Source organism: Mustela putorius, unplaced genomic scaffold (assembly GCF_011764305.1).
Source record: "Mustela putorius furo isolate JIRA1106 unplaced genomic scaffold, ASM1176430v1.1 tig00003896_pilon_pilon_pilon, whole genome shotgun sequence".
In the NCBI taxonomy this organism is placed as follows: Eukaryota; Metazoa; Chordata; class Mammalia; order Carnivora; family Mustelidae; genus Mustela; species Mustela putorius.
The window spans coordinates 8466116-8484999 of NW_025422045.1; the positions used below are offsets into that span (position 1 = coordinate 8466116).

General features: G+C 50.3%; 1 protein-coding gene and 1 pseudogene across 7 annotated transcripts in view; both read right to left on the bottom strand.

Moving 5' to 3' along the window:
• Positions 1-2766: 2766 nt before the first annotated feature.
• Positions 2767-4199, bottom strand: LOC123388234 (annotated as a pseudogene).
• Positions 4200-12322: 8123 nt separating this feature from the next.
• Positions 12323-18884, bottom strand: part of PIF1 (PIF1 5'-to-3' DNA helicase) — a 68090-nt gene continuing 61528 nt past the window's right edge. For all 7 annotated transcript variants that reach the window (XM_013059526.2, XM_004758698.3, XM_004758701.3 and 4 more), the window contains 11 exons: positions 18202-18334; positions 17981-18106; positions 17713-17866; positions 17507-17621; positions 17323-17429; positions 15813-15952; positions 15133-15239; positions 14372-14459; positions 14082-14227; positions 13244-13435; positions 12323-13033 (listed from right to left, as the gene is read on the bottom strand). In XM_013059526.2, the coding sequence (XP_012914980.1) occupies positions 12974-13033; positions 13244-13435; positions 14082-14227; positions 14372-14459; positions 15133-15239; positions 15813-15952; positions 17323-17429; positions 17507-17621; positions 17713-17866; positions 17981-18106; positions 18202-18334 (1368 nt within the window). In that variant the 3' untranslated portion in view covers positions 12323-12973. The remainder of the gene's footprint in view (positions 13034-13243; positions 13436-14081; positions 14228-14371; positions 14460-15132; positions 15240-15812; positions 15953-17322; positions 17430-17506; positions 17622-17712; positions 17867-17980; positions 18107-18201; positions 18335-18884) is intronic.

The following is an 18884-nucleotide window of genomic DNA, read 5'->3' on the forward strand; positions in this document are numbered from 1 at the left end:
AAGACTATTCTTTTTTTTTTTTTTTTAATTATTTTATTTGGGGGCGCCTGGGTGGCTCAGTGGGTTAAAGCCTCTGCCTTCAGCTCAGGTCATGATCTCAGGGTCCTGGGATGGAGCCCCACATCGGGCTCTCTGCTTGGCAGGGAGCCTGCTTCCCCCTCTCTTTCTGCCTGCCTCTCTGCCTACTTGTGATCTCTCTGTCAAATAAATAAATAAAATCTTTTTTTTTAAAAAAGTGGAGCATGTGATGGAACAAATAAAATAATTTTTTAAAAAATATTTTATTTATTTATATGAGAGAGATCACAAGTAGGCAGAGAGGCAGGCAGAGAGAGAGGGAAGCAGGCTCCCCACTAAGCAGAGAGCCTGATCCTAGGACTCTGAGATCATAACCTGAGCTGAAGGCAGAGGCTTAACCCACTGAGCCACCCAGGCGCCCCTGCAAAGTCTATTCTTTCACAATTGAATGGTCTTTGCACCCTTGTTGAAAATCAGTTGACCACAGACACAGGCTTTGTTCTATTCCACCCAGGTACCCCAATATTAATTATTCTTTAGGTACTTTGTAGAATCCATCATTGAAACTATCTTAGGCTGTGGTAATTTCTTAAATTAATACTTCAATGTGGGGCGCCTGGGTGGCTCACTAGGTTAAACCTCTGCCTTCAGCTCGGGTCATGGTCTCAGGGTCCTGGGATCAGGCTCTCTGCTTAGTGGGGAGCCTGCTTCCCTCTCTCTCTGCCTGCCTCTCTGCCTACTTGTGATCTCTCTCTCTGTGTCGAATATATAAAGAAAATCTAAAACAAAAACTTCAATGTCAGGGTGCCTGGATGGCTAAGTTGGGAAAGCATGCAACTCTTGATCTCGGGGTTGTAAGTTTGAGCCCCACATTGAGTATAGAGGTTACTTAAAAATAAAATCTCTAAAAAAAAAAAAAACAAACAAAAAACTTCGATCTCTTTACTTGCTGTAAGTCTATACAGATTGCCTGTTTCTTCTTGAATCAGTTTAAGTAGTTTTTTTTTTCTAGGAATTTGTCCATTTCATCTAAGTTATTAAATTTTTTAAAATATTTTTTTATTTTATTTATTTGTTAGAGAGAGAGAGAGAGATACAGAGCGCAAGCACAAGCAGACAGAGTGGCAGGCTAGAGGCAGAGGGAGAAGCAGGCTCCCTGCCGAGCAAGGAGCCCGATGTGGGACTCAATCCCAGGACGCTGGGATCATGACCCGAGCCGAAGGCAGCCGCTCAACCAACTGAGCCACCCAGGCGTCCCTAAGTTATTAAATTTTTAAAAAAGATTTTATTCATTTATTTGACAGAGAGACGGAGATCACAAGCAGGCAGAGAGGCACGCAGAGGCGGGGAAGCAGGCTCCCTGCTGAGCAGGGAGCCCGGATGCGGATGGGATGTGGGGCTTGATCCCAGGACGCTGAGATCATGACCTGAGCTGAAGGCAGAGGCTTAACCCACTGAGCCACCCAGGCACCCCTAAGTTATTTATGGACATACAGTTGTTCATAGTATTTCTTATGCTTTTATAAATAATGCTATTTCATAAGGTTGGCAGTAAGAAGTTCCTTATTTCTGATTCTAGTGATTTGAGTCTTTTCTTTTTTCTTGGTCATTGTAACAAAGATTTGTCAGTTTTGTTGACCTTTTCAAAAAACAGCTTTTGGTTGATTGGTTTTTTCCTATTTTTCTATTCTCCTTTTCATTAATTCACACTCAAATTTTTACTATTTCCTTATCTCTGCTTGCTTTAAATTTAGTTTGCTCTTCTTTTCAGAGTATCTCTAAGGTGAAAGGTTATGGTATTGATTTCAGATATTTCTTTTCATTGACAGCTATATATTTCCATCTCAGCACTAATTTAGCTGCATCCCATAAGCTTTGATACAGGATTTTAATTTATTTCAAAATATTTTCTACTTCCCTTGTGAGTTCTTTTTTGGACCATGGCTTAGTTCAGAGTTGTTGCTTAACTTCCACATGTCTGTGAATTTTCCAGATTTCCTTTTGTCATTAATTTCGAATTTCGTCCCCTGTGGTCTCACTTTCATTTTTGAAAGTTTTTTTTTTTTTTTAACCTAGGTTAACATTTTAGGTTAATGTTGTATTTTTTCTTCCTGTATTTTTTTTTCAAGTTTTTATTTATTCATTTATTTAAATCTTTACATCCAAAATGGGGCTTGAACTCATGAATTCAAGATCCAGCCAGGCAACCCTCTTTCTGTATTTTAAAGATGCAGCTCCATATCTTCTTCCTTGCATGCTTTCTGACAAAAGAAAATCTGTTAGCATTATTTTTGTTTGTATCTAGTATGTCTTTTTACTCTGGCTGCTTTTACGTGTGTGTGTATGTGTGTGTGTGTGTGTGTGTGTGTGTGTGTGTGTATTTTTTTTTTTTTTTTTCATTTTTAAGTAAGCTCCATGCTGGGCTTGAACTCATGATCCTGAGATCAAGACCTGAGCTCAGATCAAGAATCAGATGCTTAATTGACTGAGCCACCCAGGTGCCCCATTCTGACCACTTCTAAATCTTTCTCTTTGTCACGTTTTATTTTATTTTATTTTTTAAGGATTTTATTTATTTATTTGACAGAAAGAGATCACAAGTAGGCAGAGAGGCAGGGAGAGAGAGAGAGGCGGAAGCAGGCTCCCCGCCAAGCAGGGGGACGGGGGTGCTCGATCCCAGGACCCTGGGATCATAACCTGAGCCGACGGCAGAGGCTTTAACCCACTTAGCCACCTAGGCGCCCCATCACATTTTAAAAATATACCTTGGTATAGGTTTTTTTGGAGGAGAGGGGGCTGGGTCCAGTGTACTTTATTGGTGGTACTTAACTTGGAAGGCTCCCTAAGCCCCTCCCACTCCTCAGGGATTCTGGAATGGAGACTGTAGAGCCTCAATGTGTTGGGAGGTTGAGTTAGGGTAAACACTCTCAAGCAGCTGAGGGTCTCTCTCTTCTTGTGTTCCTACTGGAGCTGTTGGTCTAGGATACTCTTACTCCTTGGAGGCCATGTGGACCAGAATGTCTATCACCCTATTGCTGAAGTCAAATTCATTTTCATACCAGGAAATGAGCTTGACAAAGTGTTCACTGAAGGTAGCACAAGCCCCAGCATCAAAGGTGGAAGAGTGGGTATCCTTATTAAAGTTGCAGGATGAACCTGGTCCTCAGTGCAGCCCAGACTGCCCTTGGGGGGCCTCTATGATGCCTGTTTCACCACCTTCTTGATGTTATCAAATATGGCAGCTTTCTCCAGGGACCAGGTCAGATCCTGCTGACATATTGAGAGAGAAGACATGGAAGACCATGTTGGTGAGCTTCTTATATAGCTCGGGAATTACCTTGCCCTCAGCTTTGGCAGTGCCACTAGAAGTAGGGATGATGTTCTGGGAAGCCCATGGCCATCATGCCACAGCTTACCAGAGAGGTCATCCACAATATTCTGGGTGGCAGTGATGGCATGGATTATGGTCATGAGTCCCTCCATGATGCTAAGGTTGTCATGGATGAGACTGGTCAGGGATGTCCAAGCAGCTGGTGGTGCAGGAAGCATTTGAGGGCCTTGAGGGAGCTGTCCTACTTTCCATGGTTCATGCCCTTCACAAACATGGGGGCATCAACAGAAGCGGCAGAGATGGTGACCTTTTTGGCTCTACCTTCAAGTGAGCCCCAGCCTTCTCCAAGGTAGTAAAGATACTAGCAGACTCTACATACTCAGCACCAGCATCACCCCATTTGATATTGGTGGAATCTCACTCCTGGAAGATGGAAAGGAGCTTTCCATTGATGACAAAGCTGCCCATTCTTAGTCTTGACTGTGCCATTGAACTTGCCACATGTGGAATCTTACTGGAACATGTAGACCATGTGGTTGAGATCAATGAAGAGGCCATTGACGGCAGCAGTACTCCCCTTGGGGCGCCTGGCTGGCTCACTTGGTAGAACACACTACTCTTAATCTTGGGGTTGTAAATTCGAACCCCACATTGAGTGTAGGGATAACTTAAAAATAAAATCTTAAAAAAAAAAAATTAACCCTGATGACCAGGTATCCAATATGGCCAAATCCATTTACCACAACCTTTACCATTATGTCCCAGGGCCCCAGCTGGCACTGCACATGATGTGGCTGTCTATTGAGCTGGGAGAAACAGAGAGTTTGGTATAGTTTCTTTATGTGTATTGTGCTTGGGGTTCATTAGTTTCTGAGATCTATGGATTTATCAAATCTTCATCAAAGTTTTCATCAAACTTAGAAGTTTTTCAGTTGTTTTTTCTTCCTTTCCCTTCAAGTATTTCTTTTTCTTATCCTCTTTCCTCTGTGGGGGACTCTAGTTACACAAATATATTAGGTCACATGGCTCCCCAGTGCCATGTTATTATTATTTTAAAGGCTTTTTTCTCTGTGTATTTTATTTGGGATAGTTTCTGGGACTATGTATTCAAGTTCACTAGTCTTCTGCCACATCTAATGTTCCATTAATCAATCTAGTGTATTTTTTATCTCAGACCTTATAGTTTTCAGCTTTAGAATTTCAATTGAGGTCTATTAAGTAATATCTTCTATTTCTCTATTTAACATGGTCAGTCTTTGCTTTATCTTCTTGCACATATGGAACATAGTTACAATAACTGTTTTAATGTCTGTGTCTCCTAATTCTATCATCTGGGTAATTTCTGGGTAGGTTTCAATTGATCAGTTTTTTTCTTTTCATTATGGGTCATACTTTCCTGTTTCTTTGCATACATGCTACTTTTTATCAGTTGCCAAACATTGTGAATTTTATTTTGTTAGATGCTGGACATTTCTGTATCCTTATCCGTATTCTTGAGTTTTGTTGCGGGGTGCAAAAGCACTTGGAAATAGTTTGGTCCTTTTTCAGATCTTGCTTTTGTTAGATGGGACCAGAGCAGTGTTTTGTTTTCACCCACTTCTGAGTCAAAAGGTCTTGTGAGTGCTCCACTCAATGCCCCATTAATTGTGAGATTTCCACTCTGGTTTGTGGGAGCCAGCCCTATTCCCAGCCTTGTGTGAGCTCCAAGGATTATTCTCTCTAATCATATTGGTTGATTCTAACTGTGCTTTCTAGTAGTTTCTTCACATGCAGACACCAAGCTGAATGATTAAAGATGTACCCTATGTAGTGTTCCAGAGTTCTCTCTGGGTACAGTATGTTCCTTTTTGGTTCTCTGCCTTGTGTCCCCAGACTCCTAACTTCATCCTGTCAGTGCAAGGAGAATGTGGACCCCACCTGCCTTCCTCTCCCAGTGCTCTGATCTGGAAGTGTTCTTCAGACAGTAAGGTGGAGCATTCCTAGGGCTCTCCTCATTTGTTTCCTGACTCTCGTGGTCTGACATCCAGTGTTTTGAGGACCACTGTTTCATATATTTTGTGGGGTATTTTAGCCATCTTAGGTGGGGACGTAAATCCAGTCTTGGTTACTCCATCTTGGCTGGAAGCAGAAATCCTTGTGATGTTCATTTGTCTGGTGGGCACTTACTGGGGGAGAGCTTGCTGGTCTGTGGCTCTCCAGACACTCCAGATTTTCCTATCTCAGGGCCTTGGTGTGGGCCCTTACCTCTGTCGGGCCTGCTCTGTCTAGCTGTCCTTCCCTCTCTCAGCTCAGAGGCCTTCTCTGACTACTTTGTGTAAAGTGAATCACTCTCTTTTTTATTTCCCATTCACACTTCTGCTTTCCTTTACAACTTCTTTTACTAGAGTGAAGGCAAGAATTTCTGTCAGATTCGCTGGAGCCAGCTCAGGGCCAGGCACACTATAGGTGTTCAATAAATATTTGTTGAATAACTGAGGTCTTTGTATATTTCATGGTACCTGTCATATATCAGAGCTTGGTCAAACCAGGGGTACTTGGCTGATGGGGCACAGCTCCCTGCCCTGCATCTCCAGCAGGGAAGGGATGCAGGGCCCCTGGACTGAAGCCACACTCTCCTTAGTGATAACTGAAGGCCCCCGGGTGCTGGCCAGGGGAGGGCTGACAGGTGGGGCTGACGAGTTCCAGATCCAGGCCTCTGGGCCCCAGCACAGTCCGACAGAACCGGACACTGGGCAGGAGCCAGAGCCAAGCTTCCATGACGTCGTTGCCTTCAAGGGCCATGCTCCTCCCTGGGCCCTTGGTGGGGCTTCAGGTCTTACCCACCCCTCTCAGAGCCGTATGCCACAGGCTCTGGGGAAAGATGGAGCCATCCTCCCTAGTTCGAGTCCCAGACCTGGTTATGTGACCACTGACAACTACCAGAACACTCACAGAGTTGGCTCTATAAAGTCAAAAGTACTTTGTACACTGAAAACATCTGTAAATGGAAGTCAAGTGTTCACTGAACTAGTAAGGCCTTAGGAAGCTTCTGTCCTGAAGACCTAGTTTTGACGAAGGGAGAGCCTGAGGTTTAAATGAAATAGTCTGCGTAGACTGCTGTAGTACCAGGCTTGGGGCTGTGTGTTTTTATTCTAGCTACTAACCACTTGCCTACCTCTGGCTGAACAGCCTGTGCCCCGGTGCCTCCCTGCTTCCCAGCAGCCCTTCCTGCCTCAGCTGGGAGCCTTGATCCATTTGGGTTTGGTTTTGTTTCAAGATTTTACTTATTGGAGAGAGAATGAGAGCAAGTAGGGGGAGGGAGGGGAATAAGCAGACTCTGCATTGAGTTTGGAGCCTGATGTGGGGCTTGATCTCAGTACCCCGAGGAGTCAGACACCGAACCAACTGAGCCACCCAATCACCCCCATTAAAAAAAAAAATTTTTTTTTTTAAGTAGATGGAGAAAGAGAGTGCGCGCGCAAGCACATGAACTGAGGGGAAGGGCAGAGGGAGAGGGAGAAGCTGAGCCAGGAGCCAGACATGGGACTCCACCCCAGGACCCTGGGATGATGACCTGAGCCCAAGGCAGATGCTTAAACGACTGAGCCACCCAGGCGCCCCCGTCTGTCTTCAACAAGGATTATAGTTACCGTTTTTGAGCATGTATGAGGTACCAGGCCATGAGCTAAGCACTCTGCATATATCACTCAATTCTTTTGTCATAGGATGAGACAATATTATTGTCCCCATTTTACTGATGAGGAAGCCGAGGCTCAGAGACATTAGATAATCCCCCCAAGGCCCTATAATTAGTAAGTGGTTGAGAGTGTTTATACCCCAGAATGCGAAGTCTCCAAGCATCTAGTTTCTGACTTCTCTTCCCTTAGATGTCTCCTAATAACATATTTCCTGCCAGCCACTGCTTCCTGGGTCTTTGGGAAGTTTTCTGAGAATCTACTTGGTCAGTCATCAGAAGACCAGGATCTAAACCCTCCAGCTGAAAGCCTGCTGTGAGGCCCAGCTAAGAGTCTTTTTGGAGTTGGCAATAAGGATGTCTCTGAGGGTCAAAGGTAATCCCCTGTCAAACACACCACCCTGGGGGGAAGGAATGGGGTGTGGGCAGGAGCTCACAGCCCCAGCCATTGTCTCAGCAAGCATCCTGCCAGCTGGCTCTCTAGGACCCCGCAGTTCTACCCCCGCCCCCCCCCCCCCCAGGAAGGTGGGAACTGCAGATGGAGGCAGGTCCTTACCTGGGGTAATCAGGGATCCCAGTATGATCCAACTCAGCTTCTGTCTCACTGTGGAAACCCAGAGCCTCCCCTCTCATTGCCTGGGTCACAGTTAGCTCATCTGTGAATGGAGGCCATCAGACCCACTGACTACTAAGACCCCTTTCTGCTCTAAGTATCCAGAGAAAGGCTAGGGCTTCTTGTTCTGGCCCCCCAGCCCCCAGTCCAGCCTGACACTGACACGGGTTGGGGCTGGTTCTGCTGGAGCTCACATGCCTAAGGAGTGAGTGTTTGGTCCTAAGAAGGCAACATGATCTGTAAAGGATCCCTGACCCTCTCCTTTTGAACCCTGAAGAGGGCAACTCAGTCACATGAAGACCGCAAGGAAATTAGCCCTGCTTGAGCTGGGAGGCTGGAGATGGCTACCTGGCGGAAAGACTAAGAAAAGGGGAGAGAAGGAAGCTGGAGAGGGCAGCCTCAGATCTTCCCCTTAAGATCTGTAGGAAGGGCCCTGCAGGGGTCTTACAGAGGTCTGCCTCCTCTGGAGGGGTGTGGGACATGCTACCTTCTACCTACAATTTTCTCAGTGTTTGAACCAAGTCAAGCAGGAGAAGGGGAGAGGGGTCTGGTGGGCCTGGAGGAAAGAAGAAGCAGGCAGAAAGGAAGGAATCAGGTCCTACCCCCTGGGACATGTGCAAGCAGAGGGAGGGTGTGTGCAGGGGGCCTTTCAATGAGGCCCTGTTCCTAATAAGAGTCACTGTCAGGTGTCACATACAGCCCCAGCACAAGGACACCTGCATGAAGAGGAAGAAAGCATTAAATTTGAGCCAGGCCAGGCTTGTATTTCAGACCCTTCTACTCATCAGCTGTGCGGCTCCAGGAAGGTCTCTTGGACTATCTGAGCTTCAGATTCTAGAACCAAAAAATGTTTATGTTTCATCCTTCAGAGTGGGCAGGCTGTGGAGATCAGATGTTGATCCTACCCCAGAGCCTCCCACTCCCCTTCCTGGTCACCCCGATTGTGCTCCTCCTTCTCCCAACCATACACCCATCCCAGGCCCTGGGACTGTTGTTATTCCTCATCTCCCCACCCCCGCTGCCTGTAAGGGGCTGCATGAAGCATTCTGGGGGTGCCCCAGCTCGTCTAAAGGGGTTTGAGCCAATCAAAGGCCTGTTCAGTAAGGGGACCAAATGGGAGGCTGGGAGTGGGGGGTGGGGCAAGGACCTTCCCAAACCTGCTTCATCCCCAGATCCCCTTCCCCCCACTCTCTGATGGGCTGTCTGGGGCTCCCCTCCCCTTTCCCTAAACTCAGGCCTTGCTTGTCTTCTCCACAACAAGAAGCGAATGTTATTTAAAAGGAGATCAGGAGATTTGCCTTAAATAGGCATGGAGTGCGGTGCCAGGGCCCAGGGTGAGGGGGGGGGGAGGAGGCCACCCTGGGTGGAGAGAAAAAAAGGAAAGGGGTGTGCAGAGCCCTTCAAGTTTATGGAGCACAATCCCAGGCTGCAGGGAATGGGTCAGCGGCGCTTATTCCCAACCTACCCCCATTCCGAGGATAAGGAAACTGAGACCCAGCTCAGGGAACTGAGGCGCACTAGCTACCAGATGTCTTTCCATAACCGCCTCCAGTAGGTGGGAGGAGTTCAGGGAGGCATGGAGTCCAAAAGATAGGGCCCCTATGGCAGGGATGGGGGGGCACCCACAGGGGTGTCGGGCCTCCCCCTCAACACTTGGTCCCACCATCAGTTCCCAGACCTTAGGCTCCTGCCTCCAGGTTGCCCCTGCCTGTCCTCCCAGCACCAGGATGTAACTGGACGCCTTCCTCACTCCGCACCTTGCAGGTGAGCTGGGGCTCTGCTTACTGAACCCAATACCAGCAGGAGAGGAAATGAAGGGCCATTCCTGGCAAGGAAGGAGCTGGAGTCAAGGGAGTGAGAGTCTGAGGAGTGGGAGGTGGGGTAGCAGTCAGTCCCCTCCCTGTGGGGCTTGTCTGGGCCCCTGAGTTCACTTCCCCATTTAGGGTCTCCGTCCAAGCCCTTCCCCTCCCATCTTGACCCCTCCCAGCTGTTTCTGTCTCAGCAGGAGATGCTCTCAGAATCTTAAAGAAGGGGTGCCTGTGTAGCTCAGTTGCCTTCAGCTCAGGTCATGGTCCCAGGGTTCTGGGATCCTCGTTCAGTGGGGAGTGTGCTTCTCCCTCTGCCTCCTGCTCCCCGTTTGTGTTCTTTCTCTCTTAAAAAAAAAATGGGCGGGGGATGGGGGAGGAAAAAAAGAAATGGGGTCTTGAGTGTGTGGACAAAGCTAGGGGCTGAAAGCACCCATGCTTGCTCTTTTTCCGAAGCCTTTGAATACCAGGGTGAGGCCTTATGCCCATCCTAGCTCTGCCATTTACAGTGGAGACCCTGTGAGCTGCCAGTTTTCTGTGAGCCTGTCTCCTCCTTGGGAATCTCAGTCTGAAGATCCCACTCAAAGGGTCGTCAAAGCTCTGTTAAGAGGAGGAACGGAGAGGGTGCCTGGCTGGCTCAGTTGGTAAAGCATGGGACTCTTGATCTCAGGGTTGTGAATTTTAAGCCTCATGTTGGACATGGAGCCTACTTTAAAAAAGAAGAAGAGGAGGGACAGAGGAAGGAAGAGAACTGATTCTGACAAATGTACTCACTAGGGCTGGAACCTCATGTTTGTTGAGGGGCCCTTCATTCTCCCCTTCCTTGTGGTGGGTGGGCACAGTCTGGGTCCTCCAGGAGGGAAGACTGAAAGAGAACTTTTCATTTACTCTGGATCCTGTTATTTCTGTTATCCTCAGGGCTACTCTAGAAGCAGGGGGAGAAGTGGGGGTGGGGGGTCGGTGCAGGGTGGCGGCTTGGAGTAAGTGCAGTGTAGACACAACAGAGGTAATCAAGAGGGGTCACCCATGCCTGCCTCCATCCCAGCTCTGTACTTGTCCTAACTCTGTTGGTCGCTCTTAGACCCACTTTGCTGATGATGAGACTAGGGCTGAGGATTTCAGCAGCTTGTTCAAGGTCGCATGGGAAGTGGCAGTGCCACTTGGAGCCTCATGGCCCTCTGCTGACTTCGCAAAAACCCCAGGACCCTCCCTGTAGCTGGGACTTGGGTTCCAGACCCAGCTTGTAGGGTGGCTTCGCCAAGCCATCTAACATTTCATGAAATTCGTTCTCTCTCCGATGAGGTGGGGATAATGTCCCACTGTCTTCTCAGAGTTATTATGAAAAACGAACTAGAGGGCTCATGAACACAAACATGAGGTCCTCCACACCTACTTGGTGCAAACTTCTCAACAGAGGGATCTCTCTTCCCTACAATTGCTGGGCAACCCAGCTCCTGAGGAACCCGCGAGCCCCGCCCAGGGACCGCGAGGAGACAAAGGACCGGCAAGGTCTCTGGGAAGGGACTGACCACTTAGCGCCACCTAGTGGTCTTCAGTGTGTGGTGATAGGGGAGCAGGAGGGCTTAGTACTCTGGGATCCAGGGCCTCTGAGGATGACCATTGGCCCTGTGGCGGTAGGCAAAATATGCCAGGATGAATCATGCGTAGCTAACCCTTCCTGGGCATCCCTCCTGAGGGGGGGGTGCTGGTGGACACTCCATTGGTCTGCCATCTCGGCCCCACATTTTACTTCCTCTGCAGGGCTCCAGGAAGGGTGGAGGAGAGGGGGAGGGGGGTGGGTTTGAGTTCCAGCTCTGCCACTGCCTGGCTCAGCTCCCTCCTCTGCAAGATCAGAGTAAACATCCCTGCCTCTTAGGGGGCTCATTCTTTCATTTATCACACTTTTTTTTTTTTTAAAGATTTTATTTATTTATAAAGCGAGAAAGAGATCCCAAGTAGGCAGAGGCAGGCAGAGGGTGGGGGAAGCAGGCTCCCCGCCAGCCGAGCAGAGAGCCCGACTCGGGGCTTGATCCCAGGACCTTTGGATCGTGACCTGAGCTGAAGGCAGAGGCTTTACCCACTGAGCCACCCAGGCGCCCCTATCAAACATTTTGTGAAGTATTTCCTTTCTGGAGTCATGGTGTGGAGTGCCATGGGGGAACTCAGACATCTAAGCCAGGTCTCTCCATCCCAAGGGCTTTGGCTCATTCTAGGAGATAGAACTGTAAGTTGCTGATTACCATCCAAGGCAGGTCACGCCTGGCCTGAGGGCAGAGCTCTCAGGCCCAGGATACAAGTGGTGCTTAGCTGGAAGTGGGACTCCAAGAGACCCTCTTTCTCCCCAGAGGGGTTCTATCCACCCCTCCCCATGTTGAGCACCCTTAGGAATATGCCGGACTCACCCAACTGCCATTTTGTCTTGCTTTCGAGTCTAAGAAAGCAGAACGTTAAGCTCCATCTTTCACACCTCTGTGCCTCTGTACCGTACAGTTCCCTTTTCCTAAATGCCTTTCTCCAACTTGTTCACCTGCTAACTTCTCTCCAGCCTTCCTCTGGAGAGTGGATGGGAAGAATGGGAAACCCCCATGACTATGCAACCAGAGAGGAGACGGAAGGCCCATATCCTGCCGTGTGAATTCTCTTCTGTGTCCTTGTCTGAACCCTGGGCAACAGTGATTCACCTTGTCATTTCATTGTGAGTCACCAATCTCGGGTAACTCAGCTTTCCAAATAACCAGTGATCCTAACAAAAACTCACATAAGGGTGTCATGATGTAGCAAACACCTTGTGTGCACCCATGGGGAGAGGGCCCTGGCTACAGGTGTAGCTCGTCTCCCAGGCAGGGATGCCTTCTTAAAGAGAGCAGATGACTCAACTCATAGTCCTTATACAACTCACAAGTTTATTTGGCCTAAATAAATGTAATCTGAGAACATCCATCTCAATACCCCTAAATACTATTTCTTCTCCAAAAAAGGAGCTTAAGATACAGGCACATGGTTTGCATTGAGTGTTCTCAGGTTAGGCTCAGGAAGGGGTTTGTCCTGGCCTGTGTAGCCTGGGCCTACCTATGAAACTAACCCCAGTTCCCTTCTCTGTTTGGGGCCTGTATTTGCCCAGAGTCTCCCAGTCCAGGGCTCCTATAGCCTATTCCTGCTCCTGGAGTACCTGTCTTCACTGCCTCTCCCCTCTGCAGCTCCAAGAAAGCACCATTCACAACCGCGTGGCCCTGGGCCAGCCCTCACAGACAGCTTTGTTCTAGAACACCAGGTACTACCATAGGCCCATTCCCAACTGGCCTGAAAAGGGTTTCTCCTATTCCTGGAAGTAGCTCACCCAGGACAAGGAGAGAAACTGAGGCACAGCTGGCAAATGGGTGGAAAGTGCTCTCCCTTGTGCCCTGCCAGGAGACTGAGAGCCCTGCAGAAGGCAGAAAGAGACACTGGCTATCCTCCCCCAGTTATTTCCAGGAGCCCTGGCCCACTAGGAAGGAGGTAGAAGGGGAGACCACCATTTGTCTTCTCTTTGAGGCTCAAAGGTTTGGGTCCTCATTCTCTTGGTCTGAGGCTGCCTCATCATCATTTGGAGACTTCTGGATCAGAGACAGAGAAACCCAGTTATGGACTCATGCTGTTCCCCAGGGCCACAGCCCAGTGGCCAGCATCTCCTTCCTCTTGCCCCTGCTCCCAACAGAGCTGGAGAAGGCTCTGCCATCCCGACCCCATGGCCCCTTGGCCTTCCCTCTGTCCTAGCTCCTGGCTTCCCATGCCATATGACCCACCAACAGGGGACTCCCTCTTACCAGGCTGAGGCCCCTGCTCCTCCGCAGGGCGGCATAGAAGCTCAGCACACGGGGATCACAACGAACCACCATGGGATCAAAGTCCAGCACGCGCAGGCCCTGCAGGCTGCGGGCCCGGGAAAGGGCTACGTAGGCCTGGCCACTGGCAAACACACGGCCCAAAGAGATCTCCACGCAGTCCAGGGACATGCCCTGGGGGAACGGAGGGACAGAGTGAGCACCAGCTTAGCCTGAAATCCCTTGTGCACAAGAACCTGACCCCACCTGCGCCGGCCCAGAGACTGCCCCTGGACCTCTTCAGTCAGTCTGGAGAGTCTCAAGGCAGAGAGACAGATTGATAGAAACTGTGTGTCTGAGTAGGAGCAGGTCCAGGAAACACAGATTGAGGATTAGAGTAGAGGGATGGGGGTGAAAGGAAAGAGCTCAGGCCTGGATCAGACAGGCAAGGAAATGAATCTTGACTCTGTATCTCCCTCTCTGTGTGACCTTGGACAACTTACATAACCACTCTGAGCTTTGGTTTTCCCTTCTGTAAAATGGGACCGATTATCACATCTACACCTCATACAGTTGTCAGGATTAAATTTAACATCTGGTAGTGGCTCAGTCAATGGCAGGAAAGGAGATGTCAGAGGGGACAGTGTGTATCTGGGAAAGGTAGAGGAAGGAGGACAGGAAATGTGCAAAAGAAAGGCTCATTCTACCACTGGTCTGAAACTTTCCATCCAGGGCAAGCTCAACCTCCATAAAGCCTTTAAGAACCTCCTTCAACATGCCCCAGGCCTATCCTGTCCCCCATCTGCCCTGCCCCTCTCCATCCCCCACACTGGCTGCTCACCTGGCTCTTGTGGATGGATATTGCCCAGGCCAGCTGGAGGGGCAGCTGCTGCCGGCTGAGGAGCTGGCCCCCTGTGGCCTGCACCGTCCAGCGGTCAGCACGGATGACCTCAGTGACTCCACACAGGAACCGCACCTGGGGCAGCCCTGAGGGAAGCGTGGAGAAGTCCCACCTTTTTTTGGCCCTGCTTCAGGGCTCAGAGGTGAGGAGCAGGCTTTACCCCTCCAACCTAGCCTTCTCCTCACACATACCCCAGGGCTGCAAACTCACACAGTAGGCCCATTGCTTACCTCTCCCCTCAGTCTCAAACCCAATGACCACGCCCCGGGCGCCATTCACCAGGCCCCGGGACACTGCTAAGTTCTTTACCAACATCACCTGCAAGAGAAAGCAAACTTGAGTCACAGAGAGCAGCCATGGCCCCACCTGGCCTCAGCTTCAGCAGTCGCTAGGACAGTTCCAAGAAGCTAGGGGAACACCTGGAGAGGTACAAAGTCCTAATCCTTAACTCCGTCACTGCCTGACTGTGACCCCTGTGGCAAGCGGCTTTATTTTCTCCAGTCTCAGTTGCCCCTGGTGTCAAAGGGGAATGACGTTTGCTGTTTGCCTCAGGAGAGAGTAAGGAGCGGTAAGGTAACGGGCATCACAGGGCTCTGAAAAATGATTGTTTCTATTATAGGGAATGTGCATGGACAAAAACTGTGAGGGATAGCCCCAGTCCTGTACCCCTCTTCCAACACTTAAGTGCCCTTCAGAACCTAAGGAAAGTCTCCCATTTGGCCCACCCCAACATCACAGGAAGAAGCAGGGCCCTCTCACAGAAACTGAGCTTTAGCAAGGGAAAGGGGCTTGTCCAAAGCACTGTTGCTGGTGCCCCAGGCCTAGCAAGAAGAAGCAGTGGGAAGCTGAAGACAGGAAAGTGGGTGGGAACAGGAGGGAGGGAGTTCACTGGGGTCACAGCTGGGCCCTCTGGCTATGGAGCTGCCTGGGCTGAGGGGCAAGCACCGGGGAAGCCCAGAGCCCCCAGGTCTTGGCTCTGCTTCCCATTCACCTGGGCACCCAGCTTTAGTTGAAGAATCTGGCTAACAGGACACTGGGCATCCAGGCTTCGAGCTTGCTCAGGGTCGCTGTCCATGGCCTTAAAGGTGTGCATCTCACCTAGGAAAAAAGAGTTAGGCAAACAGATTACAAGTCATTGACTTGTGGTTCAGTTTCCAAAACCACATGTTAGACCAGGGTATAGAAGGAGGTAGTGGGGACAGCTGGGGCTTTGGAATCAGGCGCCTGGGTTCAAATCTTACTTCCAGCATTTACTGGCTCAGTGACCTTGACCTATTCAAGGTCATGCCTCTCAAAGTCACAGTTACATCTGCAAATATAAGGTTTGTGTTTTTTTTTTTAAGATTTTATTTATTTATTTGAGAGAGAGACAGTGAGAGAGAGCATGAGTGAGGAGAAGGTCAGAGGGAGAAGCAGACTCCCCATGGAGCTCTGATCCCGATGCGGGACTCGATCCCGGGACTCCAGGATCATGACCTGAGCTGAAGGCAGTCGTTGAACCAACTGAGCCACCCAGGCATCCCAAATACAAGAGTCTTTATGGCCAGAGAGGTTGGGGGTCTAAATAGCCAAATGGCCCCAAGGGCCCAGGCTGTTAGGTGGGGGTGGAGACCCACACCAGCCTGATGGCCCTTCCCAGCTGGTTTTGACCAGCCCTGGTTCCCTGCTCACCTGGTAGTTCCTGTAGTCGCCTCTCATTGGTGAGGGCCACGTCATCCTGGTGAGTGCAGAGCCTTGTGGCCACAATCCCATCTCGCCCCACCTTGTGGGAGGCTGTGGCCTGGAGCTGGCGGGTCACTTCGTCTGAGCACCTGTAGGGGCTAGGCTGTCAGGGCAGAGCCCACCTGAACACCAGGGAAGGTGGGGCACCTGGCTGATAATGGCCCAAGCCGTAGGGCATGGGTCAGACTTGGGGATTAGAAAGGGGCACCAAGGCAGAATGTATTGGCCCCCAGGCTGGCTAACTTGCCTTTCCCCACTCGGAGCTCCAACATGGGGAATGATCATTCACAGATCATTCCCCTGCTCCCACAGAAGGAGGCACCCTTCCCTGTGAATGTCCCCAGGTAGGAGCTAGCCACCCTCCCACCCCAGTGCTCCTGAGGAAGTTGGATATGATGAGTGAGCACAGACCAGAGGTTCAGAGGACCTCGATAAGGCACTGAGGTTGATATCCTGTCATACTGGTAGCCTATCATCAGACTGGCCTCCAGGCTACAGTCTTCTAGCCTTGCTTGCTTGCTGCCTTGGGAGCAAAAATTTTGCCTGTGTTTCTTTTCTTTTTTAAGTTTGTTTGTTTTTATTTAAATTCAATTAGCCAATGTATAGCACATCGTTAGTTTCTGATATAATGTTCAATGATATTTATTTATTTAAATAATTTCTATGCCCAATGTGGGGCTCAAACTCCCAATCCTAAGATCAAGACCCTCTTGCTCCTCTGACTGAGCCAGCCAGGTGCCCTTAGCCTGTGTTTCTATCTCAAGCCTTCATCCACTGGAGAAGCCTGGGTGTGACAGCAAATCATTTGAGAGTGGGGGGAAAACTTAAGACCTACATCTCTCTCTGCTTTGCCACTCAATCTTCCTCTTGTTCCCCGCATATGCTGGTGTGTGCTGTGTGCCTTCCTACCTGACTCATATATCTGTGACAGGGCCCCTAAGCATAGAAAGCCCCTCACTACCACCACCTCCTGTCACAATCTGGTTTTCAAGGCCCAACTCTGGCCCATGTCTTTGGCCTTCCTGGCCTCTTGCCTGCTTGCACATTAGAATAGTCACAGCATTTCAACCTTTTGTCCTAGTTGGGGTGGGATGGTGCCTGAAAACTCTCTCCCTCACCAAATGATGCTGTAGCCTCTAAGAGTGGAAGGAACTTGGGTTTTAGAGTCAGGCCAGGTTCAAATCCCAGCCCAGTCACTTACTGGCTGGAATTTGGGGCAAGTCACTTCACCTCTTTGAACGCCCCATTTCTGCATCTGTGAAGTAGGAGTATTAACATCTCTGATTTCTTCTTGTGTACCCATGTGCCCATATTTTCCTGACACCTACTCTGCACCAGGGCATGTGCTGGGTGATGGGGACCCAACCTTGGAGGAGACAGAGTCCCAATGCTCAGAGAGTGACCACCTTCTATGGGACCATGAAGCACTTTTCCCCCTTCTCTGTTCACCAGGGCGCACCTTCCCAGCCTGACAGCTTGCAGCAGAGAGATGAAGTTCTGGTCTGCCTGCCTCCACACTTCGGTCAGCTCCAGAGTCACTGGGACACACCTTCTCCAGCTCTTGGCCTGGTGGGGGTAGGGTAGGGGTTTCAGGGAGAAGAGCAGGCACCTGTCGGGGGCCAGGGCCGGAGGGTGAGTGATACCTGAAAGCAGAACTTCGGGGGCTGGGATCCCTTGGTTACAGGTGGCAGCTGTAGGAAGTCCCCACAGATGATGAGCTGGATCCCTCCAAAAGGCTTGTCCTGTTGCCGGACAGCTCTGCATAGGAGCATGGGGGACTTTAGAAGCTGAGGTGGCCAGGTTCCAGATGGAAAACCACCAAAACCCAGCCCTTGCTGCACATACTGACCTGGCCACTGCTTCCAGCTTGTCAAACAGGTCAGCCTCCACCATGGAGATCTCATCGATGACTAGCCGCTGGCAGTTCAGCCAGCCTTGCCGCACAGCTGGCCGCTGGGCCAGGGCCACACACTGGGCTAGGGGAGCCTGGCCTGAGCCGATGCCTGTGAGTGATTCCATGCAGCCTGAGACCCTAGCCATGTCTCAGCCCAGAGCCCCCTCTCCTATCTCACAGGACTGGCTGGCTTCCTGCTGAAGCCCCAGAGGTTCCCACTTACCTGCAAAGGCATGGAGCGTGGTACCCCCGATGTGGCAGGCTGCCGCCCCAGTGCTGGCCGTAGCCACAGTACCTGTGGGAGGCAGTGAGCCCAGGATACGCTTCAGCAGATAAGACTTCCCTGTCCCTGGAGAGAGGGTAAAGTCAGGGTCTCCTGCTCCTCTATCCTACCCCATCACCGTTCCCCCCAACCCCTGATGCTGCCCCCTCTCCCCCCACTACCTGCACTCCCAGTGAAGAAGATGCTCTGGCCTTTCAGGACAACCCTTAGCACAGCAGCCTGCTCCTTAGAAAGCTGTGGTTTTGTTGGGGGCAAGCTCAGCCTCTTCACAGGCAAGGGCCATCTTGGGGCTTCCTGTGGGGGGACAGGATTATCTTAGGGCTTCCTACTCCCACTTAGGCATTGCCCCTCCCTTCTTAGCCTGTATGCCATGCTAGGCCTGGTAGCCCTTTGTGTCTCTGCTGGTTTCATTCCTTGAAGCCCGTGGGCCGTTTTGGTTCCCCAGGAGATCTTACTAATAACTACTCCAGGCCAGGTCTCTCCTTGAGTAAGGGCTCAAGGCTGGATCTCCACTGATCCCTGGTGCCCTGGTAACTGCACTGGTTGGGTCTGGATCCTCCCTTGGCTCTGTCTCCTGGTTTCCCTAAATCTCCTGGGTTCTCTCACAGGTCCTTCCTTCTCACTTCTCTTCCCATCACAAACCTGCCTGTCTCATAGCAATACCCTGCCTGGCTCCATCTCCATCTTCTCCCCAGCTTAGTCTCAAAACCCTGTGGTCTGTGATCCAGGCGTCCCAGTTCACAAACTGTCAGACCTTCCAGACTCTGTCCCCTCCAACTGATCAGAACTGTTGGCTGTGCCTGACACTGCTGGCCACTTCTCTCCAAGAGCTCCTCTCCTTCTC